Source organism: Bufo gargarizans, chromosome 11 (genome assembly GCF_014858855.1).
Source record: "Bufo gargarizans isolate SCDJY-AF-19 chromosome 11, ASM1485885v1, whole genome shotgun sequence".
Taxonomy (NCBI): Eukaryota; Metazoa; Chordata; class Amphibia; order Anura; family Bufonidae; genus Bufo; species Bufo gargarizans.
Window position 1 is genome coordinate 44,722,251 of NC_058090.1, and position 26,334 is coordinate 44,748,584.

General features: G+C 46.7%; 1 protein-coding gene across 1 annotated transcript in view; it reads right to left on the reverse strand.

Annotated features, from left to right (window-relative positions):
• TTC9 (tetratricopeptide repeat domain 9) overlaps positions 1-26,106 on the reverse strand; it is a 41,584-nt gene extending 15,478 nt beyond the window's left edge. Inside the window, exon 1 of the mRNA XM_044271445.1 lies at positions 25,700-26,106. Within this exon, the coding sequence (XP_044127380.1) occupies positions 25,700-25,988 (289 nt within the window). The 5' untranslated portion in view covers positions 25,989-26,106. The remainder of the gene's footprint in view (positions 1-25,699) is intronic.
• Between the last annotated feature and the right edge of the window lie 228 nt (positions 26,107-26,334).

The following is a 26,334-nucleotide window of genomic DNA, read 5'->3' on the forward strand; positions in this document are numbered from 1 at the left end:
AGCCTTACATTGAAGACTATGGGAGACGGATTCCAGGCCACCGCTACCAACTTTTTCCGCAGAGAATTCATGCCAAATTTTGTATGAACACCTAATACATTATGCACTTAGGTGTCAGAAAGACTAAGGCTCCATTCACACGTCCGCAATTTTCCTTCCGCATCTGTTCCGCAATTTTGCGGAACAGGTGCGGATCCATTCATTTCAATGGGGGAGTAATTGCTGTCCGCATCATCACTTCCGTGATGCGGTTCCGCAAAAAGAAAATGAAGCATGTCCTACTTTTGGCCGCAAATTGCGATCTACGGCCCCATTGTACTCAATGGGTCCGCAAAAAAGCAGATGACATGCGGAAACACACTAAATATCATCCGCATTACCCTAGCAGCATGTATTCCTCCTTCCTTTTTTATTTCTGCAGAAACACGGAACAGATGTGGATGCACTTTTGTAAAAAACTGAAGGTTTTTACGGAAACACGGATCCGCAAAAAAACGGACCGTAAGGAAAATTGCGGACGTGTGAATGGAGCCTAAGACGACCAGGAAGCCGTGGCCTAAGGAACCCAGAGTAAAATATCAAAAGCTGGTGCAGTCACTATGGCACACACACACCATTCTGTATCCCTTCTTTCACATGTGGAGGACACCTCTTTTGGAGGGTGTGGAGTGGAATGACACTATAATTCTAAACTGCATGCAACATTTCTGTCTTCAAAACCCTGTAGGCCAGAGCGGGCACACACTGTAGGGCACACACTGTAGGGCACACACTGTAGGGCACACACTGGCATTGTAAGGCTACTTTCACACTAGCGTTCGGCTGTCCGCTCGTGAGCTCCGTTTGAAGGGGCTCACGAGCGGACCCGAACGCTTCCGTCCAGCCCTGATGCAGTCTGAATGGATGCGGATCCGCTCAGAATGCATCAGTCTGGCGGCGTTCAGCCTCCGCTCCGCTCGCCTCCACACGGACAGGCGGACAGCTGAACGCTGCTTGCAGCGTTCGGGTGTCCGCCTGGCCGTGCGGATCCGTCCAGACTTACAATGTAAGTCAATGGGGACGGATCCGTTTGAAGATGCCACAATATGGCTCAATCTTCAGGCGGATCCGTCCCCCATTGACTTTACATTGAAAGTCTGGACGGATCCGTCCGAGGCTATTTTCACACTTAGCTTTTATATGCCAAAATAATGCAGACGGATCCGTTCTGAACGGAGCCTCCGTCTGCATTATTATGATCGGATCCGTTCAGAACGGATCCGATCGAACGCTAGTGTGAAAGTAGCCTAATCTTCACTTCAGTTTATGTATGTAGATATGTCTTAAAGGCTATGGCATTTTTAATGATTGCATTGTATTCATTCTGGGTGGCTAAATATTGTTTTTTGAATTGGTCTTTATTAACAAATGTTCAGCAGTTTTTGTGATACATGTGGTTAAAAATCAGTCTCATATGAAGCCTGATCTCTGATCTCCTGACCTCAAAAACACTGATTCAAGTGATATTCCTAAAATGAGTGTTTATGAGGTCAGGAGATCAGAGATGAGGCTTTACACAAACTTAGAAAGGACATTCTGCAAATCGATTGATTTTTCACTGCATGTATCACAAAAACTGCTGAAAGTTTTTAATAAAGACCAAAAGATATATTTTTTTTAGCCCAAAACGAGTAAAATTCTATTATAGAAAAAAATTTACCCAAAGGTGTCCATAGCCTTTAAATACTTGCCGGTCGGTTTATTCGATGCTCAGATGTTGATCCCCCATATCCAATACTACAGATGTACATCCATATTTAGTACAGTACACTTGCAGCTTATTTCTGTGAATATGCCATTTGTCTAACAAAAGCGGTGTCATTTTCAAAAACCGGACATGTGCCACCAAGCAGTTTGCTTTCACAATCACATGGTAGTGCCATCTCTCAGCAGCACCAGTTGATTGGCACTTGCTACCATGATAGCAGTCAGTTGTACTGTATTGGTGGCAAGCATACAGATTTTATTGGCACTCATTTAAAGGACCTTTCAGAGGGGCCGATTTCAACTGAAGGGGAGAAAGAAAGAATCACTAGTGTGATCATTTGTCCCCAGTTTTCATACTGTCGACAGCACGTATGATTTACATGTGGAGATGTACTACCCACCAGAAAGCATTTATGCTACACTCATCCATCATATGAGAGTTTTCTCATTTTTCAGTTGATCGCTGTTTAAATGGAGAAATTATCGGGAAGGAGTGTTCATATGACTGTCATCAGATCAGCCTGTAAAAGGCACCTAAAGGAGTGCTTCTGATCAGGCACCATCCATGAGATGCCCTTTGTAACTACACAGTTAAGAAAAGGTTATCACAGCCGGCCCCTATTCCTACCAGTACTGGGTACAGAGATGGCATCACACGCTGCTTTTCATGCAACATTCCGATAGGGAAAAGCTGGTTTCATATTAGAAGTGAAGCTTTCCATTAGGTTCCCATAGCTGTCACTATATTTAACTTCCTCCAGTTTCCCCCTTATCACATACTGTCATACAGTGTAAAATAACTATACCGTATAGTGGGAGTAAGAACAGCACTATCCAAATGTCTGTGGTCACAGGTCTCTTCAGCAGGGACAGCTGATGCACTCGTTGTAGCCACACAACCCAGCCGTGATTTAAGACGGACACACACAAGATGTTGGCCGAACCCGCTGACCATTTAATGCAGGGGTCAGCAACCTTCAGCGCACACCAGCAGTTGTGAAACTACATTTCCCAGCATGCACACTTGCATGGCTACTCTCGGAACTCCCACAGAATTGAACAGAGCATGCTGGGAGTTGTAGTTTTACAACAGCTGGAGTGCTGGAGGTTGCCGGCCCCTGATCTAATATACCTAGTGATGTCCTGACTGCCCCTTGACTGTAGAAGTCGAGGAAAAGAAGGGTCAGCCATGCTGAATTTTAACATGCCTGATCTTTTTTGTTCTCTGGGAAGATAAATCCCTGCTGGAAGTGTCCGACAGCGGCTTTTTCCCCTCCCTCTATTGTGAACACTTGCATGCTCGGCTATGCCAAGCAGATACATGTAAAGGGGGATTGGAAGGAACTGTCGGGCATTTGAAACCCCCCACAATTAGACAGAGCAATGGTGCTCAGTAAAGGTATGTTCACACGATGGATTTTCCATACCATTTATGTCCTGTATTCTGCACCGGCATCCGATGGAAAAATCGCATGTGATTCCCCTGCCATTTCGCATGTATTTCACTGCGCTGCTGCTCATACAGCCGCATATTGTTTTTTAGCATGGAAACCACTAGGGATGTCCTCAATGAGTGGGGCTAATCCGCAGTGGCATCCACCCCCCCACCCCAGATAATGCAGGTTGGATTTTTCGGGTGACGACACGTTAATCAGTCACGTGGTCTAGGCGCAGCTCAGCCCCATATAAAAATGAAAGGGCCTGAGTGTGCTACACAATGGACGGCACTGTGCTTGGTAAGCTGCGAGAATGCCACGGTGGCTTCTCAAACAGCTGATGGGCGGGGGTCCCAGGGGTCGGATCCCCACCGATCAGATACTGATGACCTATCCAGTAAAATCTTCGAAAACCCTTTTAATAACATTCACACAGCAGCCGATGGACATCTTGGTCCGTGCCCTGACCTCGGCCAAAAGAGTCCTTTGGCCTCTAGCGGTTTACTATCTGTTAGTATAGGAATAGGTAACACAGTGCAGTATTCAACACAACCAATGTATCCCACGTCATACAGATAGAGCTATGTAATCTATCTAGGAGTAACTTATTGATGACCTGTCCTTAGGATAAAGCCTCAGGCATGATGGGGACTGGGGGCTGTGTACTGTCCGCATCCGTATGTCTGTTCTGTGGTGCTGCAAAAAATAAAAAATAAAATAGAACTCGTCCTATGTCCGTTTTGTGGACAAGAATAGGCATCTGGGGAAGGGAAAAATTCGGGATGCACAGGGCCGATATCCGTGTTCTGCGGATCCGCAATTTGCAGACCGCAAAACAGATACGGTTGTGTGCATGAGGCCTTAGTCATCTATATGAAATCGGTGAGGGGCTGACCCCCGGCACCCCCTACCGGTCAGCTGTTTTGATGCTAGAACTGCGTAGCTCCATGCACTGTGTCGTGGCCTTGCAAAGTCACTGCAGCAAATTAGATATAGTTATTTAAAGATCCTCCACTTTCCCCGCCAGGTGAGACCGCTCAGAGGCTTGGAGGGGTTTATCACGCAGCGTGCGCCATGCTGAGCAGTCGATGCATACTACACTATGGTTACATACCAGGGACCACCAGAAGGAGGAACAGCAAGTCAGGCAGTATTCACACAGTGGAAACTGCAGATTCGCAGCAATACAAACCAAAATGCCCAAAACCCAGAGCAAACATTCAACATACGGAGCACACCAGAGATTTCTGTCCAACCACATTCACTTTTAGGGTACGGCGACACTGGTTATGGCCAGGATTGCAGTGGGTAGTTCCATAGAACTGAAGGGGTCGCAGCACCAGTCACATGTGTGCCGCGACTGCGACACCTGAATCGCAAAAAATCCAAATCTGCCAGATTTAGGGGTTGCAGTTACAGCACATGTGCAACTTGTGTTGCAGCCCCATTAATTTCTATAGGATCCCCGCTGCACTGTGACGCCCCCGAGATCCTGGCTGAGACCAGTGTCACCATGTGGCCCTCCCCTCACTGTTCAGTACTCTGTGTGAACAGAGCCATAGTTCCATGTACATATGCCCCAATCCGTAACGTGCTGACGGGAGAGGATTTCTCAGACCAGCCATCATCTTACTTCTACAAGGCACAGAATGAGGACATGTAAGTAACCTCGGGTGAATTCCGAAAAACAGGTGTAAGCACGCCTCTACTGTGACAGAGGGAAATTAGCGCAAGTGAATGCACAAATGGGGGCTTTAAAGTGAAGCATTACTTTATTTTATAGGTTAATTACCTGCTGAATCATTTAAAGTGACGGATCAGGACAGCCACATGCCGGAAAATGGATGAAACTGAAGAGGACGATTATTGTGCCTAACCCAACGACTACAGTTCCACCCGTTATTATCCTCATTTTCCACTTAAAGGGGTTGTCCAGGGTTATAAAAAAAAGAAAAAAGTCTGCTTACATCCAGAAACAAAGCAAATGATGATGCTGAACTGCAATACCAGATTCGGCCCATGGACAAGTGTGGCGCCATTTCTGGATAAAGCAGACTTCTTAGTAATCCTGGACAACCCCTCTAAAAGGGAAAGGCTGCTTGATAATTGCTTATCACATGTTAGGAACTATGTCAAATAAAATTGTAACGGGCCTTATGCCTTACCCCAGCTCGTCAGTGGAAGGCCCCATGCTGTCCGTGAAGGGCATCTGTAGGTGTCCGGTGCATGTACATATATAAGCAGCAGAATGTCCTGCATCTGCGCATGCGCCAAACACATTACGCCGATGTTCAGCTCCTGCACAGGAAAAGCAGAGGAAGCCATCTTCTTTCCTACGGATGCAGAGACGATCACTCTCCCATGTCTATATATCCCACTCATGGACCTTTATAAGGGTTTTCCAAGATTTTTTTTTTTAAACGCAGAGAGCAGGGGGCTGTATGAAATAAAAAATATGGCCCATGCTCACCTTTTAAATATCCCGCCGCTCTGGTCCCCACTGGTCCTGCAGTGATCACATACTCTTTAATGTTGAATGCTGAGGGCCCGGTGGGAATCGGAGTGGTGGTACAATAGCTGTGGGACATTAAAAAAGGTGGGCATCAATTTTTTCTTCATTCTATACAGCCCCCTGCTCTCTACACTGTTTAAAAAAAAAAATCCTGGAGAACCCCTTTAAATGCAGACATGTGTCCTTAAGGCATAAAGGCATTTGCAATCTGATGTGACTCAACATAAAAGTTTCCAGCATTTTAGGAAATGTTACTATAAAGTGGCCAACCTATTTAAAGGGAACCCTATAGAGAAGCTCCAGACCACCCTCGGGCACGAGCATGTGCACTGTATTGAGCGGAGTCCACTGCTCGGGTTCGGAGTGACCCTACGTTTTTACCGGTTCCTCCGTCACAAGTTTAGGCTTCCGATACAACCACAACTCCTCTATTGTTAACGAAAAGGGACTACAGATTCCAGTGTCTCCCAGTTAGCCCCATCACTGGTTGCGATTTTCATCCTGGCCTCTACGTCCTCCTATTACTACAGCTCTATAATTATTAGCTATGGAGACAACGATGTGTATGAGAATGGCCAATATGGCAGATCCCTGTTTTCACATGGTCAGATGTGATCGTCCTCTGCAATAAATACAAACCCTTGTGTTCATAAAAGGTCATAAGGCAAAAACCAATGGTCCCCCAACCTTCAGAAGAGAGAACATTTAAGGTATATAAAGTCACCCGGTCTACTACAGCTACTCTTCCACAGATGCTCCTGATGAAGGTCAAGAGTGTGTCCTGAGCCGGCATACACCAGTGAAGATGTACTTATTTTTCGCCTATGGGCGATGGATGTGCCTAAAAAGTGAGACGCATACATCAGGAAATCACTGCGAAACACGGTGTTAAATCTAGCCTTACATCTGTACCAAACAGTACTGAAGAGGTGACGGCGCGGAGAGAAAGGCTCCCTGTGATTTCTGTGGAGAACATGTCCTACACAGCATGTCCTCCTTTACACCATTATTTTGTAGGCTATAATCTCACTTTGAAATGGGATTCTGAATTACACACTAGTATAGGAAAGACCCAAACCTACCATTACCAGGTGCCACGCCGCTGTACAAACACAGGTCCATCAAGAAGCAAAGGCAACCGGTGATCCCTCCCCCGTCATCTGCAATGTCCAAAGCGAGTCTACTCCATATAGCGTGTGGCAAGAACATGCCCCTCTAAAATAGTCAATGTGGCTACAATATGGTCACCATCACAGTTCCTTGTCACCCAGCTTTATTCGAGCCCTGAACCTCAATGCTACCACATGGAAAAACAACCACTCACCCCATGTAAGGAGCTTAGGATAATTGGACAACAACCCCCATGCCCATGGCACTTGAATTTGCAAGAAGAACTCAACTAATATGTATTGGTGCAAGTATGGGCTGGCTATGCTTTTTATACTAGTCAGGTCAGTAACGTAACCCGAGTATGGCTAAATCTAAATCTGCCAGAAAATAGTTTTCATAACATAAGGATAAATTAGGGACACCCTTCCTTAGCTCTCAATAGATTAGACAGTGTTCACATTTGGGGGTCTCCGCCACCAGCGCTGACACCTTTCACAGTAATAGTGCAGTATGCGGCGCCATTGTTGCTGTCAAAACGACAGCAACCCTGATAGACCCCATTATAAGACAAACCGATTTTGTGAGGCACCGTCTGTATCCATTGTGCCGGGGATCGGGGCTTCCATAGTGGACAGGAGATCCAATGCAAATGTGAACTGAGCCTTAGCTGTTGTGGACCCTGCACAGTATGCAAATCTCTGGACCCCAAGAAATTTATATTATACACTTATATACAACTTAGGCTACTTTCACACTCGCGTTTGGTGCGGATCCGTCTGGTATCTGCACAGACAGATCCGCACCGATAATGCAAACGCTTGTATCCGTTCAGAACAGATCCGTTTGCCAAGTCAAAAAGGATCTGTCTTGACCTACATTGAAAGTCAATGGGGGACGGATCAGTTTTCAATTGCACCATATTGTGTCAGTGAAAAACGGATCCGTCCCCATTGACTTACATTGTAAGTCAGGACGGATCCGTTTGGCTCCGCATAGTCAGATGGTCACTAAAACGCTGCAAGCTGCCTTTTAGTGACCGTCTAAAAAACGCAACGGAGACCAAACGCAGCCAAAATGATGCATTCTGAACGGATCCTTATCCATTCAGAATGCATTGGGGCTTAACTGATCCGTTTTGGGTTGCTTGTGAGAGCACTGAACGGATCTCACAAGCGGACCCAGAAACGCCAGTGTGAAAGTAGCCTAAGGGCCCTTTCACACTTGCGTTGTCCGGATCCGGCATAGAGTTCCGTCGTCGGGGCTCTATGCCGGAAGAATCCTGATCAGGATTATCCTAATGCATTCTGAATGGAGAGAAATCCGTTCAGGATGCATCAGGATGTCTTCAGTTCCGGAACGGAACGTTTTTTGGCCGGAGAAAATACCGCAGCATGCTGCGCTTTTTGCTCCGGCCAAAAATCCTGAACACTTGCCGCAAGGCCGGATCCGGAATTAATGCCCATTGAAAGGCATTGATCCGGATCCGGCCTTAAAGAGGACCTTTCACTACTGTACAAACTAAAAACTAACTAGATCAGTGGGCAGAGCGGCGCCCAGGGGTCCCCCTGCACTTACTAGTATGCCTGGGCGCCGCTCCGTTCGCCCGGTATAGGCTCCGGTGTCTGCGCTCCCTCTGACTGATTTTTTGTAGGAGGCGTGTCCCTTGCTGCACTGCTGGCCAATCGCAGCGCACAGCTCATAGCCTGGCTATGAGCTGTGCGCTGCGATTGGCCAGCAGTGCAGCAAGGGACACGCCTCCTACAAAAAAATCAGTCAGAGGGAGCGCAGACACCGGAGCCTATACCGGGCGAACGGAGCGGCGCCCAGGCATACTAGTAAGTGCAGGGGGACCCCTGGGCGCCGCTCTGCCCACTGATCTAGTTAGTTTTTAGTTTGTACAGTAGTGAAAGGTCCTCTTTAAGCTAAACGTCGTTTCGGCGCATTGCCGGACCCGACGTTTAGCTTTTTCTGAATGGTTACCATGGCTGCCGGGACGCTAAAGTCCTGGCAGCCATGGTAAAGTGTAGCGGGGAAGCAGCATACCGTCCGTGCGGCTCCCGGGGCGCTCCAGAGTGACGTCAGGGCGCCCCAAGCGCATGGATCACGTGATCACATGGAACACGTCATCCATGCGCACGGGGCGCTCTGACGTCATTCTGGAGCGCCCCGGGAGCCGCACGGACGGTAAGTATACCGCTCCCCCTATGGCAACCAGGACTTTAATAGCGTCCTGGGTGCCATAGTAACACTGAACCCATTTTGAAGACGGATCCGTCTTCAAATGCTTTCAGTACACTTGCGTTTTTCCGGATCCGGCGTGTAATTCCGGCAAGTGGAGTACACGCCGGATCCGGACAACGCAAGTGTGAAAGGGCCCTTAGATGAAAACATTATAAGTTTCCTTTTAATATATAATTATATATACTGTAATATATATATACATTACTAATTGATTTTTAGAAGCCTCTATCTCAGTCAATCAAACCACTTCCACTAAGTCCACTAAAAGGACTCAGCAGCCTGTCACCAAACCATTGTCATTCTGCATCAGAAGATGACTGCATGGATGTAATTCAGCAGCTCATTGGAGCCAGAGATGGTGCTAGGACTTCCCGCTGGTAGAGGGGAGTGAGAGCTGCATCACTCATAGTATAGACACTATACAGGACAGCTTACATGGCCTCTGCACAGATCCAAAACACAAGATAAGAGAAGAAAAACAAGGTAATTTTGCACAGGGTTTCAGTACTAGGACAAGTGGTACTTTTTCTTCTGGTTTTGCAGGGGGAGAGTTTCGAAGACCTCACACATTGTGAATCATTTATTCTTTTAACAAGATATTGTAATGGAAGCTGATCAGCAATATGAATATTTCATAATGTAGAAGTGTTACATTAAAATATACATGAACGTTTTATCCACAGCAATACCGCTTGTCTTCAGATCCAGATATCAAGCTGTAGATCTGATCACAGGAGGGCAGGTAGCAGCACCTTACATGGTGTACGGCACTGTCACCCTAGTAGTGACGGCACTCCCCTCACCGTCTACATACACTGGTCATCAACACAACCGGAGTAAAATGAACAAAATACAATAAAATCGCCATTCTTCCACCAAAATGGAGGATGGACACATTACTGTAGAGAGAGAATATAAAGGGAACCCGTCAGCATGAAATCCCAACAGGCTCCTGGTTACAGACAGGACCTGTCGTCTCTCCGGACATGTCCGTTTTAGTAACTACGGTACTTACATTTCCCATGAAATAATTTTGGAGCATCTATTCTTAGGAGTCTGTGTTGTGCTGTTCCTTTATTATTCCTACTGGAAGTTATGAATGAATTACTAGCTATTTGCAATGAAGGTCCAGATGGGTGTTAGCAGTTTGGGGGGCAAGGGGGTGTCCCTGCACTGTCTGACGCTATCCAATCAGTGCTGCCAGTTCAGACTGTGCAGGGACACCCTCAACACTCATCTGGACCTTCACAGCAAACTGCTAGTAATTAATTTATAACTTCCAGCAGGAATAATAAAGGAATGGCACATTAGAGTCATAAGAACAAATGATAAAGAATTTCTCCCCTCTTGTCTGGATTGACAGGTCTATTCCCATCTGTGTATAAGAAGAGACCCATCAATAAAGACCAGCAGGGGAGGGATGAGCTGTTGTGAAACGCCCCTATGACTCTTCATCAGGAACTGGGTGCACAGTCATCTGGGCGACTCCCCGCTCGGCTTCTTTCACAGGTCTATCCCTATACACAAATAGGGAGGGAAGACGCCTTCGGGGAGCCGCCCGGATGACCGGGGAGAGAGACTGCAGCGGCATGCCCTCCTGCCGTTCTACTGTATACCGTATTAGTGCAGACTTTTTGGGGTGAGAAGGGGGGTGCAAGGAGGTACCCAAACATTTACAGAATGCTTGCAGGCTGCTGGAAATTGATGAAAGATTTTAAACCAAACTATAAATATATTAACAATGTGCTTGTTACTATGGGATCTCATCCAGACAGAGCTGGCTGCCATATGAAGAGTCATTATCCTCACCAAACAAGTCATTGAATGGGTCAAATAGTTCTCCTGACTGGTCTGTTAAGCAATTTATTTTATTCCTGATTGAATTCTGGAGCATCTTTTCTTAGACTTCTCCACTGTGCCATTCCTCTGTTACTCCTGCTAGAAATGTATGACTCCTTTGTAAACTGAGTGTTACCCCCACTCAGTGCTGAAAGTATCAGAGTATGTATAGACAAGGGGAATGGCGACATCCAGTTGTCCATTTTTTTTGTATAAACTTCTAGGAGGAACAACAGGAAGGGCAAAACAGAGTCATAAGAATATATCATCTCCTCTGTATGGGTACAAGGCACTGCTACTCCTATCCCTGGTCCCCATACAGGAGGATCTGCTGCCCAGTAATGGCGATTTAGGTGTCCGTATCAGCCATGCTTCCGCCCAGCATTTGCTCATTCACTGCGTGATCGTCAGCACCTTTATACAGAACAATTGTCCTGATCGCCGGCCCGCGTAACAAGACAGTGGGAAAAAAACTGCCATTAAAAACAGATAAACTGTCCGTTTTTCATGGCCATTTCACATCAGTGTATGCATACATTTTCTGGCCGTTTATCTATTTTTAACGTCGTTTTGCATCATTAAAAACAGCCATTAAAAACTGATGACTTTTTTTTTTAACCCAATCCATGCAGTGTCCACAGTATATATAATGGCCCCCATAGTGCCCCCAGTATACATAATGTCCCAATACTGCCCCCATAATGCTTCCCAGTATAAATAGCCATTTGTGCCCCCACTATAGATAGTGGCACCCTATAGTGTCCCCTAGTATAGATAATGCCCCCACTATAGACAATGGCTCCCTTTGTGCCCCCAGTATAGTTAATGCCCCCCATAGTGCCTCCAGTATAGTAAACCCCCCCCCCCAGTATAGATAATGCCCCCATAGTGTCCCCTAGTATAAATAATTCCCGATACTGCCCCCCAGTATAGATAATGCCCCTCATAGTGCCCCCAGTATAGATAATAGCCCCTTTGTGCCCCCAGTATAATGACCCCCATAGTGTCCCCTAGTATAGATAATGCCCCTGATACTGCCCCTCATTATAGATAATGGCTCCCTTTGTGCCCCTAGTATAATGCCCCCCATTATAGACAATGGCCTCTTCGTGTCCTCCAGAACAGATAATGGCCCCCTATGTGCACCCCAATGTAGATATTGACCCCCCTTTGTGCTCTCCAGTATTATAAAATGCACCCTTTATGGCCCTGGTATTATAAATTGCCCTATTTTGCGCAGACAAAAAATAAAATAAAATAAAAACTCAACCACTTGCATGCACAGGAACACTTGCTCCTCACTGCAAGCAGCAGGACCTACGCTCCCAGTGTGATCATATGATGTCATCATGCTGGGAGTGCAGGTCCTGCTGCCCCAAGTCCGGCCATGAAAACAGACATGTCTATTTTTTTTTATGTTGCTAAACAAATAAAAAACAAACAAACCGCCCCATTGACTTTAATCCTATCAGGACATGGACCCCGTCGATTGGCATTAGACTACAAACTAAGGAATGAATGCAATAAAACAAAATGTATCAGTTTTCATACTATGTAGTAGTTATTTTACTCCAAAATTATATAAAAATTATATAAACAAATGATGGATCCATAACTAAACGACTACATATAATAATTTACTTTATGGATCCATAATTGCTTTTATGTTCAATATCATTTGGAGTAAATACCTAAGTGGTATTAAAACTGATATTTTGTCCATTTATTTATCAAACCCATTTTTTGTAGTTTATCCCCGGAAGAAGCCTGGTTGGAGAAACGGCGTCGGGTGGAGGCGGCGGCAGAGCCACGTTCCCACATCTGGTATGGCTATAATGGTTGGCTGCTCTGTTTATTGCTCATGATGCACGACATAATACTGGTATATCTTGATGGTGCTATGTGTTTGGGACACTGCTGTTGCTTACTACTTAAGAACATCGGGTATTCCTTTTGTCCGGCCCCTTTGGCCTCAAATACCACTATAGCTGTGTATCATTAGCACATTGTGATCGCTACTGTCCTAGGTGAATACTGATTGTGGTGGACAGACCTCCTTGTCCTCCCTAGGGGTTGATATTTGCTGCTAAGTTTTTAGGAATTTTCCACAAAAAAAAAATTTGTTTGTATGTATTATACTCAATAAAGTACAATTTATTTGTAGCAATTGGAGGTTGATAAGAATTTTATGGTGGGATGTAATAGACATAATCACCTCTGGCATGTAGTTAAAAATTTAGCATAGCCACTGAGTTATTTAATACAATCTGTATAGCGCCACCTGCTGCTAGTTTTTTTCTTATTTCTATGTCCAGCTCACTGAGAAGGCCGCACATGCTCAGTTTCATACTTCAACTGCCTGCTGAGCTGATAGGTGGAGCATGGACACACCCCCTGAGCTGTGATAGGGAGAGCATGGACACGCCCCCTGAGCTGTGATAGGGAGAGCATGGACACGCCCCCTGAGCTGCAGCAGAAAAGACACTCCCCTTGAGCTGTCAGCTTGATATAAATCTAGCAGAGCAATGAATGAGGAGATCTCTGGATCCATGTGAGGTACAGCGCTGGTTCTAGCTTTGTTAGGAAGAGACTGCAATGTGCTATATGATGTCCGATTTTCATTTTTTACATTAATTATGGGATAATCCCTTTCAAGAAATGCGTGTGTGAAGAAGGCCCATGGGTACGGCCGAACTGTCAGGTTTTCTTTTGTTATTTTAGAAGCCAAAATCGGGACTGGATCACCAAAGGAGAGGAAGTATAAAAGACAGATGGAATTTATTTGTGCCTTTGGCTTCCAAAACTGCATCAAGAAACCTGACTGTGTGACTATAGCCATAGGGCGGCTTTTACAGGTGGTGCTGCAATGCAATCCAAAGGCAGTTCTAGGAATATTCCTAAAAATACTTATTATTTGGACAACATTCACTAAGGGCCATGCATGAGGCTGTTGTCGGGCGGTCCGCAATATAGAGACACCGGCCGCGTGCGCACCGTATCACGGATGCGGACTCACTTGAATGGGTCTGCAACCTGGAAGATATGGTGTGGAGGCATGGAGCGGAAGGCCACGGAAGCACTACAGACAGCTTCCACGGTATTCCGGCCCGTGCCTCTGCACCGGACGGATCACAAGCGCATTCGAATTCAATGGGTCTGCGTCCGTCTGTGCCAGCCACACGGACGGTTCCTGTGCATTGGGGACTGCAATTTGCGTTCCCCAATGCACCGAAACGGGTGGCACGTGTGCATGAGCCCTAAGTGTCAATGGAAGTCGTCTTCTCATCGTAGCCAAATATCTTGCTAACTCGGAAACAGAATGAGATCATTTTTTGGACTTGCACAGTACCGTACTATGGCTCTGTGGAGCCTTGCTGCACCGCTATACACCACTAAACTCACACAGGAGCTTTTCTCCTTAGATTTTATAGGATCCTTTGGAGACCGTATTTCAGAGTTATTCTTACATAAAAGCAATGCTTCAAGGGGAGAATCTCTCTGTAATAAGGTGCGGTAGGGAGCAGCACAGAACAGACCTGCAGGGACTCCTCCGTAATATACCGTCCTATGGAAGATGGCCCATCAAGGCTTTACACCTATAATAATGCTATCCACCGTAATTGTTATTTATTGATATTACAGTGTATATCAGGACACAGTCATAATAAAGGGCCCGCTTTCATATTCTGAACAATGCCTGGTGTCCCACGCATCTGACTACATACAGAATAGTTAAACAAAAGCAATGCCTCTATCTGCAGTGAAATGCGGATCACTCTGATCTGCACGTCCAGGGCTTTCATCCAATTACTGGCAGTTCTGCAGCGGGTACAAACATCAGTGGTGTTCAATGAGCTTTTAAGTCGGATGCAGCTTTGCAAACTCAATCTGGAATTTAAAGAGCCTAATAGGATAACGGGCATTACCTTGGAGATTAGACGTCGCCGTTGGATTGTGAACATTTTATCCCATTTGCTGCTGTGGCAAAGTGGTCAATAGAAGGGGCAGGGAGAGGTGAGATCCGAGGAAATGGCCGTGAGAGCTCTTCAAGGTACTAGAAAATGGCACCTTGGAGAGATTTAAGGTACATTTCAGACACCAGTCAACCTTGTCTATGATCTCCAGGAAATTGGGAGTTGACAACATAGTAGGAGACATCCGCCTGTCAGGTGCACACTGTTTCAGATCCTTCAACAAGACTGTGCAGAGATGTGAGGAACTTTTTGTTACTCAAAAGGGAAGACAAAAATACACCAGTTCCATTTGGCAGACCGAAATTCTGTCCTAAGAGATCTAATCAGCATATCTTTTATCCCAGAGAAAATTGCACGGCCTACAAGACTACCTACACTAGTTCTGGCACTCTCTGCAAGGATGAACAGGTACCCCGATCCCTTCCCCAAGACCTACATGAAAAGGCCTCCGACCCAGCACCCTGCTCTGTCCTGAAGAGGGGCAAGAACCCTGAAACAGCGGTCTGCAGAGGGCCTTCCTTTTCTTTTGAAGATGGCTCTTGGTTTGACTTATATCCTAGGTCAAGGTTAAACAACCTCTGGCACCCCAGCTGTTGTGAAACTACAACCCCCTGCATACTCTATTTACTTCTATGGGAGTCCCAAGACCAACCACGCAAGTGTGCATGCTGGGAGTCTTAGTTTCACCACAGCTGAAATGCCAGAGGTTGCTGTTCTCTGTCCTAGGTCATGTTACAAGGCCTGTTAAAAGGTTTAGACATTGACTATAAGGGAAGCTACCTCCATCAGGTGGCACTACAGAGACCTCTTACTTTCTCTCAGAAGAGAGCTGATCTGCATGCCCAACCATAAAAAGCAGTCGCTAGATTTGCAGAAGGACACTTCAGCAATAAATGTGATAGACATCCAGCAGCGTTTGAGAATATGGATGATTTTCAAAGCATGATTTTGGCCGACTGACAGAAAAGCCTTTGTAGATTTCGGGTAAATGTATTATCTGTGAGGTTTTGGTCAATAGGAAGATTTCTGCAAATGGCTGAATGTGGGTTAAGCACAAAGTTGCCTCCATCCAGCAGAAGTTGGCTCAAAGAGTTGGATCTGGACCAAACAAACAACTGATCTTGTTCAGTTAGAGGACCCACACAGACCACCCACCCAAACATATGTAGCAGGTGACACAGCTGGGTTTCAGGCAACACTATCTGAAATAGCAGGGCAGGACACAAGTAGAAGACAATGTTGGGGGAATGAGACATTCTGAACAGGGCTGTGGACTCCGGGAAGCCAAAGTTCTGACTCCTTCATAAATGGCCATTAATTTAGTAATGACAAATTGACAGTAGTAAAAGGGTAACATCGGGCCTTTTATCACTGTCTTGCAAGTATGTAATGGCTGGATTCAGAGGTGACACGTCCATAAGAGACATCACCACTGAAGCCAGTTAATAGAAGAACATGCCCATGTCGGAGATGAATTAAACAAGCCGCGGACTGGAAGATGGACACACGGAAGACAGCATGCAGGACCAGAGAGGCAGAGAGTAGGTAAGTATGATACTTTCCATAGCAGAGACAGCCTGTTGACACCTGTGAAAAGTTACTTATTTCCAGACAACCGGTCTTCCTGTTCTATCTAGCAGTTCCGAGATGAATGCAGGCATGCCCAGCAGAGAAACTTCCTTGTCTGGTATACATTTTCAGGCATAGTAACTAAGGGACTTAGAGCAGCATGAAGATATCTAATATAAGGGACATTAGAGGAGAGAACCGATTATCACCAGTAGACCACCCTGCTTATCACTGATTATAGACTAGTGAAGAACACAGGAGAGGTAAGAACTGATTATCTATCACCACTAGAACACCCTGCTTATCACCGATTATAGTATAAGGACAGTGAAGAACATAGGAGAGGTAAGAACTGATTATCTATCTCGACTAGAACATTCTGTTTATTACGGATTATAGTATAAAGACAGAAGAGAACACAGGAGAGGTAAGAACTGATTATCTATCACCACTAGAACAACCTACTCATCGCTGATTATAGTACAAGGACAGGAGAGGTAAGAACTGATTATCTATCACCACTATAACATTCTGTTTATTACTGATTATAGTATAAATACAAAAGAGAACACAGGAGAGGTAAGAACTGATTATCTATCACCACTAGAACAACCTACTCATCGCTGATTATAGTACAAGGACAGGAGAGGTAAGAACTGATTATCTATCACCACTAGAACATTCTGTTTATTACTGATTATAGTATAAAGACAGAAGAGAACACAGGAGAGGTAAGAACTGATTATCTATCACCACTAGAACAACCTGCTTATCACTGATTATAGTATAAGGACAGGAGAGGTGAGAACTGACTAACACCAATAGAAAACCCTGCTTATCATGGATTTTGATAAAAAAAAAAAAAAAAAAAAAAAAAAGATCTTAGTTTTATTACAACATAAAAAAATATTGATTAACATATCTAAACTTTTCTAAATTTGTATGAAAGTATAATTTCTTAAAAATATAATTACACAATATTAATAACAGGTAATATTTTTTAAGCTGGAGTCAGAGTGGGTACATTTCTACCGATTCCTCCTCCACAGCCCTGCTTCTGACTCACTGTAAAATATCTTGCCCATCTGCTGTTTCTGGTGGCCAGTATCCAAAACAGACTGTTAAATGCTACAGCCAGCAAGTGACCACCCTGGATCTCCCTGCTCCTGTGAAGACCAACATGGTCATCCACCACTTCAACATTGTTGGCCCTTCTTACTATTGCACCACTATCACTTCAGTTGCATTCGTCCTGGACTTTTTTTTGGGCCAGCAGTTCCTTGTTGTTGGGAGGGATTTAGTCTGGCTGTTGACAATCATCTTGTAGAGTTTACATCAGGGGTGCACAACGTTTCCTGGTTGGGGGCCACATTGCCAGACTAAACCAATGACGAGGGCCGAAATTAAAAGTTAAAGGTGTATTAACAACTGAAATGTTGTACTTATGGCATATTGAACATACATTATATACCATTAATGTCTAGTTACACTTCTAGGACTCCCATCTAATGGGAGAAATACATGAAAAATACATGTGAGCAGCCACAAGACATAGACATACATGTCTGTTACCAGATGGTTGGGGGCCGCACAGAATAGTATCAAGGGCCGCATGTGGCCCCCGGGCCGCAGGTTGTGCACCCCTGGTTTACATAGATGATGAAACAGGTGCCCAAGTCCAGGATGTCATCATTATACCACCACACAAGGTTCATCGATACGCAAAAACAAACATATAAAATATTTTCTCTTTGCATGTTTATTTTTGTATAGGCTTTTATTAACGCATCTCCAAATACGTGACATTACATCTATACCAAACAATTCTAGTCTCTGTGGAACCAAGGAAGCAGGTGAGGCGTCTCATGACTGCCAGTAACAGCCATAAATCTCGCAGGAACTACTCTGCTATGTTATTTGTCCTGGAGGCATCCTGATAGGCAGGAAATATGAGGGAGTACATTGCATCACAGGAAAGGACAGGATACATCTCTTCTGCATTGTTTCCATTAATTGCTACAGTAAAGGGGGCCGAGACACGTTACAGAAGGTCCTGATCGATGCTCCCACCACAAGCCCTCGGTTATAGCCCCACTCACTGACACAAGGACGGCCACATTAAATAAGAAATCTTTAAGGAACGTCTGAAATAAATGTTGGCATTGCACCCAGGGAGAACAGTCTACACAGTGTTACGTGCGGGGAACGCAGATGTAGTCTGCCACTTGTGATTGGGAGGCTTTGACAAAATATGCTCATTGGAATACAGCTGTCCAAGTGCCGCGGCTTCTCCAGGAACACAAATCTGTCACAACTGAAAGCTGCCAGACATGATTTCACAAGAGAACCCCACCTAAACACCACGCGGACGGGGACAATGAAGGGGTTGTCCAGGAGCTCAAAAGAACGGCTGCCTGCTTCCATAAACACTGCCACACCTGCCCACGGGTTCACTGTGGTATTGCGGCTCAGCTCTAATCATTTCAAACTTGGCAATACCAGAAAATCCAGGATGTCACTGTGTAGATTAAAAGCGGTATAAAATAGCTATAATAAAGCAGCCTGCAAAAATATTCTGGGAAGAGAAAGTAAATTGTTCAATCTGGGGGCCTAAGATTAGTGGCACCACTGCACCCACAGCGCCAACTTAATGCGCAACACTCTGGGGTTTCTCAAGACCATACTCTACATAGGTCATCAGTATCTGATTGACACCTTGGACCCCGCCGATCAGCTGTTTCAGAAGGCAGTGACGCTGGCAGTAGAGCTGCCACCTTCTCCAGCTTAGCCTAGACCAGTGACAACACGTTCATCGGTCACGTGGCCTAGGCGCAGCTCAGCCCCATTCCCTTCAATGCTATACCAAGCACAGCCGCTGTTAAATGGACGGCGCTGTGCTGCGAGGAGGCTGCAAACCTACTGTGCGCAGCGGTGCCTTCTTATAGGTGAGGGTACCGGGTGTCGGACCCCCACCAATCACATACTGATGACCTATCCAGAGGTTGGGTCGTCAGTATAAAAGTCTCAGAAAATCCCTTTAAATATCCGCGTGGCAAAAGGTATCAGTGACGTAAAAGATAATTTGGTCCACTGGCAGCTTCAGACAGGGGTTCACATAGCTGCCTGTACGGGGTGGAAAGAAGGTCTGGGCGCCACCTCAGGTGGGCACTACCACTATGCCTCAAGACGAACTGATTTCCTACCCCCACTGTAAACCAACGCTTCTTGGAAAGTTTTAACATGTTTAAAAGGGTTGTCCTATTAGAACAACCTATCCTCCATCCACAAGGTAGGGTATAAGTGTCTGATCAGCGGGGGTCTGACCACCGGGGTCCGCACCGATCACGAGAATAGGGGCTGGTGTTCCCCTGTGTGAATGGAGCAGTGGGCATGCATGCGTGTTACACCTCCATTCACTTCTATGGAGAGCTTCTACTTGGCTATCCCAGGCAGTCTCATAGAGCGGAATGCAGTTTCATTGCTCCCTTCAAATGGGGGAACAGAGGCTTCCGTTCTCGTGCTTGGCGGGTGCCCCAACGGTTGGTCTATTGCACCATTTACGAGAAAATACAAAAGACAAAGGGGGTCATTTATTAAGACTGGCGTTCTAGACACTGGTCTAAAACACCCCTATAGCTGGCAGTGGATCCGCCAGAGTTATTAACAGGCGCCGGCGTCTCCATAACTTTGGCGCATCCAGCACCACTATAAACGTAAGCCAGCTTCCTAGCTGTCTCACATTTAGACCATTTTCTACGCCTAAAACTGGCTAGAAAATCATGAATGAGACACTGCGCAGATGACAGAGAAGAGCAGAACACAGTAATCTGCTGCAGGGGAACGGACGGCGTGATGATCTGCGACTGAGCGGCGTATAACTACTCGCTAACACACAACCTTTGACATATATGCCGGGAATTGGATTTTTATTTCGTTTTTCATCTGCATACATCTGCAATCTGCATGGTGCTAAGCCGACCTATAGCAATGAGATGCAGGCGATACAAAGTACACTGTACGGGATTTCTACCCCAAGCCTAACATGGTCACAGATTAATCCCAACTTCTGGTCGTAGGTCAAATTTGGAAATTACATTTCTCCTGCTTAGAGAGATATTGGTAATTCTCCAATTGCGGCAGTAATTCTCAAGAGGAATGGCCACCATATTTGCTATTTGATGAAATCTATCTGTATGGCGCCACCTGCTGTTTGCTCTCTTTCTAATTTATCGGTCCTGCTCAATGAGAAGAACATGCTCAGTTCCATCCGTCAACTGCCACCAGCTGCAGTAGAAAGGACACGCTCCCCTGAGGGCTGGTTCTAAGTTTGTTAGAAAGATATTGTCATGTACTATCGGTATATGATATTATATTTTAATTTTTTTTTTTATTATCACGAGATAAAGGGATAAGAGTTGCCAATTTTATTTTTTTTATTTGCCCCTAGCCATCAGTCACCTGATCCCTGCCACTCCATGGTTCTCCTTTACTGTATTTCTGGTCCCCCTCTGTCAACTTCTGCACAGATGGGTCACATGCTCTGCTGCAGCCAATGACTGGTGTCAGAACTGACATGTCACCAAGCCATCACGCTTGGGAAAACGCCACCACTGAGGCCAGTGATTGGTTGCAGCAGAGCATGTGACATGTCTGTGCAGGAAGTTGACAGAGGGGGACAGGAAGTGCAGCAAAGAGCCACTGAGCTGGATCGGAGCAGTTTCACACTAGTGGCAAGGAACTCCGGCAAACTGTTCCGGGACTACCGCTCCGACATGTACTTTTATTCCGGCCGCCTCTCGGCATGTTTGCCGTGCTGCCATCGGAACTCCGGCCCGTCCCCATTATCGTTAGAGGGGCCAGGGCGGTAGTCCGAGGGCACGCGTGCACTAGCGGCAGCACGGATCCAACAGGCTGTTCACCCGCCGTCACAGCCTGCCGGAGTTCCTTGTCGCTAGTGTGAAACTAGCCTAAGGCTACATGCATACGAACGTTGTTTGTTTCCGTGTCTGTTCCGTTTTTTTTTGCGGACCCATTAATTTCAATAGGTCCGCATTTTTTGTGTGCTGTCCGCATCAGTATGTCCGTTCCGTAGCCCCGCAAAAAAATAAAATAAAACATATTTCCTATTCTTTAGGCATTGTTACAATGGTTCTGCAAAAAAATAAAAATAAAAATAAAAAAAATGGATGGCATACGGATGTCATCAATTTTTTTTTGCGGACCGCAAAACACACACGGTCGTGTACATGTAGCCTAAGTATGGATTTTTTCTCAGATCCCGCTACCTGGGAGGGAAATGGAAGGAAAACCTGGACAACCCCATACATTTTGGGGATTTGTGGCTTTTTTTTTTTCTTACAAAGCAGCATGCTCTGGGTGCGGTATCTTATTTGTGGGCTTTTAAAAATGCCAGGAAAAAATGCTTTAAATGTCCCTAAAATAAATAAGTCACAAAAAACAACAACATAGATTTCAAGTGTTTTTTACCTTTACAAAATGCTTGCAATTTATGGTGTTTATATATATATATATATATATATATATATATATATATATATATATATTAAAAAAAACTCAAATAATCATAAATGGGGAATTATTTACCTCTTTTTTTTAATTAATTCACTATTGGTTTTACGGCTTCTATAAAAAAAAAAAGACTAAAAAACATCAGAATGGGACATATGAAAGCACCCACCAGGGGAGATTTATCAAACTGGTGTAAAGTAGAAGTGGCTTAGTTGCCCATAGCAACCAATCAGATTCCACCTTTCATTTTCTAAAGGAGCTGTGTAAAATGAAAGATGGAATCTGATTGGTTGCTATGGGAAACTAAGCCACTTCTACTCTACACCAGTTTGATACATCTCCCTCCATGTCCATATAAACATGTACCCAAAAAGTAGACCTTGGTCCAGAAGATAAGAACTTGAGGCCAAGAAGTAACTGCATGCTTTGTTTCAGCTATCATATAAAGTAAGTGAACCCCATTAAAAATAAAATCCCTCACTATGGCGAGCATGACATGTCACCGAGTAGGACATCTGTGTGGATAGTCAAATGGCCATCCTGCAGCCCTAATCTGAGGAGCAGCTGTCCCTCCAAAAATAGGAGCTTGTGCAAATACTGGAAGAAGCGTGGTCCTCTACAGCAAGAAACTGACCAACTTCTCCCGCAGAGCCCCCCCTGCCCGTCCATAGCCAAGAACAGCTGCTTGGAGAATGAGAAGAGCGCCTGGATTGCAAATCTGGTGCCCAGCTGTCAGCCAGGGCATGAAGACCAGCTGTGGGTGTGTTGATTACAGCACAACAGGGATGGTGCCCAGCTACCAATTATCAGTGTATGCTGTCAGCGAAGTGGTGGCCATGAAAGGCCTAGTCCCATGAGCCCCACCAAAGATGAGAAGATCGGTGGTTCTACAGTACCTGAGGAAGCAGCTGGTTTCTACACCTTACCCCTGCAGATGTCTAGCATCACATGGCACCCACATGATGGTGCCAATGGATTCCAATCTGTCTTGGTCCGACCCTTCTATGAGCTTGTTTCATAGTTTTTTTTGGTACCCCAGCAAGAAGAACTTGCATAGTCACTGACAGTCAATGAACCTAGCACTTTGCTGGTGCCTTACTTTTTGGGTTGTTTTCTAACTGGTTCCCAGGATTGTACCCTAGATGCAACAATTGCCCTCTTCGGAAAACCCATTTTCAGATAGCCCATTAGCTCACCCAGAGGTAGGCTGCTTCCAGATGGCCACAAGGTGGGCTTATTGTAGAGTCCGTACTATGGTGGCAGTAACCGGACCTACAGTGGTTCTACTGAACCAACATCACCATAGAACCACAGGAGGAGGGTATCGCTGCCGTAATATGTGCCACCTGGAAGCAGTCTTATGAGAGCCCTCAGCTATCAACAAGAATAGCGAACACTTTAAAAAAGTAAAATTACAGCTGATTGCAATATGCTTTTACATGATGGTTCTCATAAAGTAATGCCCACCCAAAGTATGGGCAGCTGGACTGTATGTGTAGTATGTCATACTACATCCCCCATTATCCTCCAAAATTGGGCTGGAATACGGAAGATGGCAGTACTCTGTGCAGAAAGTCCACTCCATGCTGCCATTTGCTTAGCCTGGGCATCATCAGTGCCAGGTCTGTGTTCTCCTCTAATGGTTATTACTACTCACAGTCTCAGGATTACAGGTATGTGGGCACGTCTCGGGTATGTGGGCACATCTCGGGATAACATCTGCACTGATTTACAATCCAATTAAAAGAAAATATCCATCGAAGGACCTGACAGCCCAGATATTGCAGGACGCTGCTTCTGCCCAGAGGAACATTATAGCCAGTCCTTTTTCGCAGTGGGGGCAGCAGCTGCCTATCGGGGGGCCACCATCATCCACCTTGCATAAAGTGGGCATCACAGTAATTCACTTTTGCCCAGAGGGGATCATCCAGCATCGAATCTAGCCTTTTTAGGGGGCTCATACAGAGCAGTTGTTGCCATGTGGGGGCACCGCACACAGATGCTTCTGCCCGGGGGCCACAGCTCACCCAGACACTTTTATTAACTTCCCATCCATGCCCTCAGCTACTGAGCAAAATTGCAGCCACTTGTTTAGCCCAAAGGGCATCACTGCTGATCAATAGTGTTGGGTCAGGGTAAGGAGGGTAGTAGTCAGGGACTTGTTCCCAGTGGGGTGCATCACAGTCAGCAGCTAATACCCATGGGGTGCACCACTGCCCGTCACTTGCCCAGGAGATGCATCACTGCCAGACACTTGTCAATGCAAGTGCATCATTGCCAAACACTGTGCCCAGGAGATACATTACTGCCCGCCACCTGCCCAGGAGATGAATGGCTGCCAGACACTGTGCCCAGGAGATGAATCCCTGCCAGACACTGTGCCCAGGAGATGTATCACTGCCAGACACTGTGCCCAGGAGATGAATCCCTGCCAGACACTGTGCCCAGGAGATGAATCCCTGCCAGACACTGTGCCCAGGAGATGAATCCCTGCCAGACACTGTGCCCAGGAGATGAATCCCTGCCAGACACTGTGCCCAGGAGATAAATGGCTGCCAGACACTGTGCCCAGGAGATAAATGGCTGCCAGACACTGTGCCCAGGAGATAAATGGCTGCCAGACACTGTGCCCAGGAGATAAATGGCTGCCAGACACTGTGCCCAGGAGATAAATGGCTGCCAGACACTGTGCCCAGGAGATAAATGGCTGCCAGACACTGTGCCCAGGAGATAAATGGCTGCCAGACACTGTGCCCAGGAGATAAATGGCTGCCAGACACTGTGCCCAGGAGATGAATCCCTGCTAGACACTGTGCCCGGGAGATGTATCACTGCCAGACACTGTGCCCAGGAGATGAGTGGCTGCCAGACACTGTGCCCAGGAGACGTATCACTGCCAGACACTGTGCCCAGGAGATGAATCCCTGCCAGACACTGTGCCCAGGAGATGAATCCCTGCCAGACACTGTGCCCAGGAGATGAATCCCTGCCAGACACTGTGCCCAGGAGATGAATCCCTGCCAGACACTGTGCCCAGGAGATGAATCCCTGCCAGACACTGTGCCCGGGAGATGAATCCCTGCCAGACACTGTGCCCGGGAGATGAATCCCTGCCAGACACTGTGCCCGGGAGATGAATCACTGCCAGACACTGTGCCCAGGAGATGTATCACTGCCAGACACTGTGCCCAGGAGATGTATCACTGCCAGACACTGTGCCCAGGAGATGTATCACTGCCAGACACTGTGCCCAGGAGATGTATCACTGCCAGACACTGTGCCCAGGAGATGTATCACTGCCAGACACTGTGCCCAGGAGATGAATCCCTGCCAGACACTGTGCCCAGGAGATGTATCACTGCCAGACACTGTGCCCAGGAGATGAATCCCTGCCAGACACTGTGCCCAGGAGATGAATCCCTGCCAGACACTGTGCCCAGGAGATGTATCACTGCCAGACACTGTGCCCAGGAGATGAATCCCTGCCAGACACTGTGCCCAGGAGATGAATCCCTGCCAGACACTGTGCCCAGGAGATGTATCGCTGCCAGACACTGTGCCCAGGAGATGAATGGCTGCCAGTGTGCCCACGTTGGACAGGACAGCCAGCAATCTTCCCCCAGAGATGAAGTATGCAGTCAGCCACTTTTGCCCAGGAAGACATAATCACTAGACGCAGGTGCCCTGGCATGAGTGGCATCACCGTTATGCCCACAGGAGGAGTGATGCCCGCCGCCACCCACCTGCCAGGCTGTTGTAGCAGTCCACCTCGATGCTCTCCGCCGCACTCCGCTGCTCCTCCGTTAGCCGGGGCTCCTGGCCGTCCTGCTCCGCCGGGAGCCCCTTCAGCTCCAGCAGCGCCCGGTGGTACTTGCCGATGGCCTCCCGGTACTTCTTGTCCTTGTAGCACTGCGCCCCGTGGGTCTTGAAGTCCAGGGCTCTGTGGATGAGCTGCCCCGGGTCCCCCCGCACGCCCCCGGGGAGGCTGGCCCGGTCCATGTCGGTGCAGGCAGTGCTTACATGTCCGCACATCCACAGCGGTGTACGGGAGATACAAACAACCAGACAGAGGCAGCTCCCTCCTCCTCCTCCGGGGGCAGCCCCTTCCTCAGCTGTTAAAGGGCCAGTCACACGGCAGGCAGTGCCAACCCCAGCCCTGCCCAGCCGACTGCTGCAGAACCTCTCAGGAGCGGCTACAGAGAAGAGTGACTGTGTGTAGCAGCGCCCCCTGCTGGCAAACACATGTCACCCCAATTCCCAGTCAGGAGCCTGCCAGATCCGTCAGCAGAATGCCTGCCTGGCTGACAGGGAAGCAGAGGGGCGACTCCACCTCAGTCCTACTGGATATATCTGAGGGGCTGTGTCACTTCAGCCAATG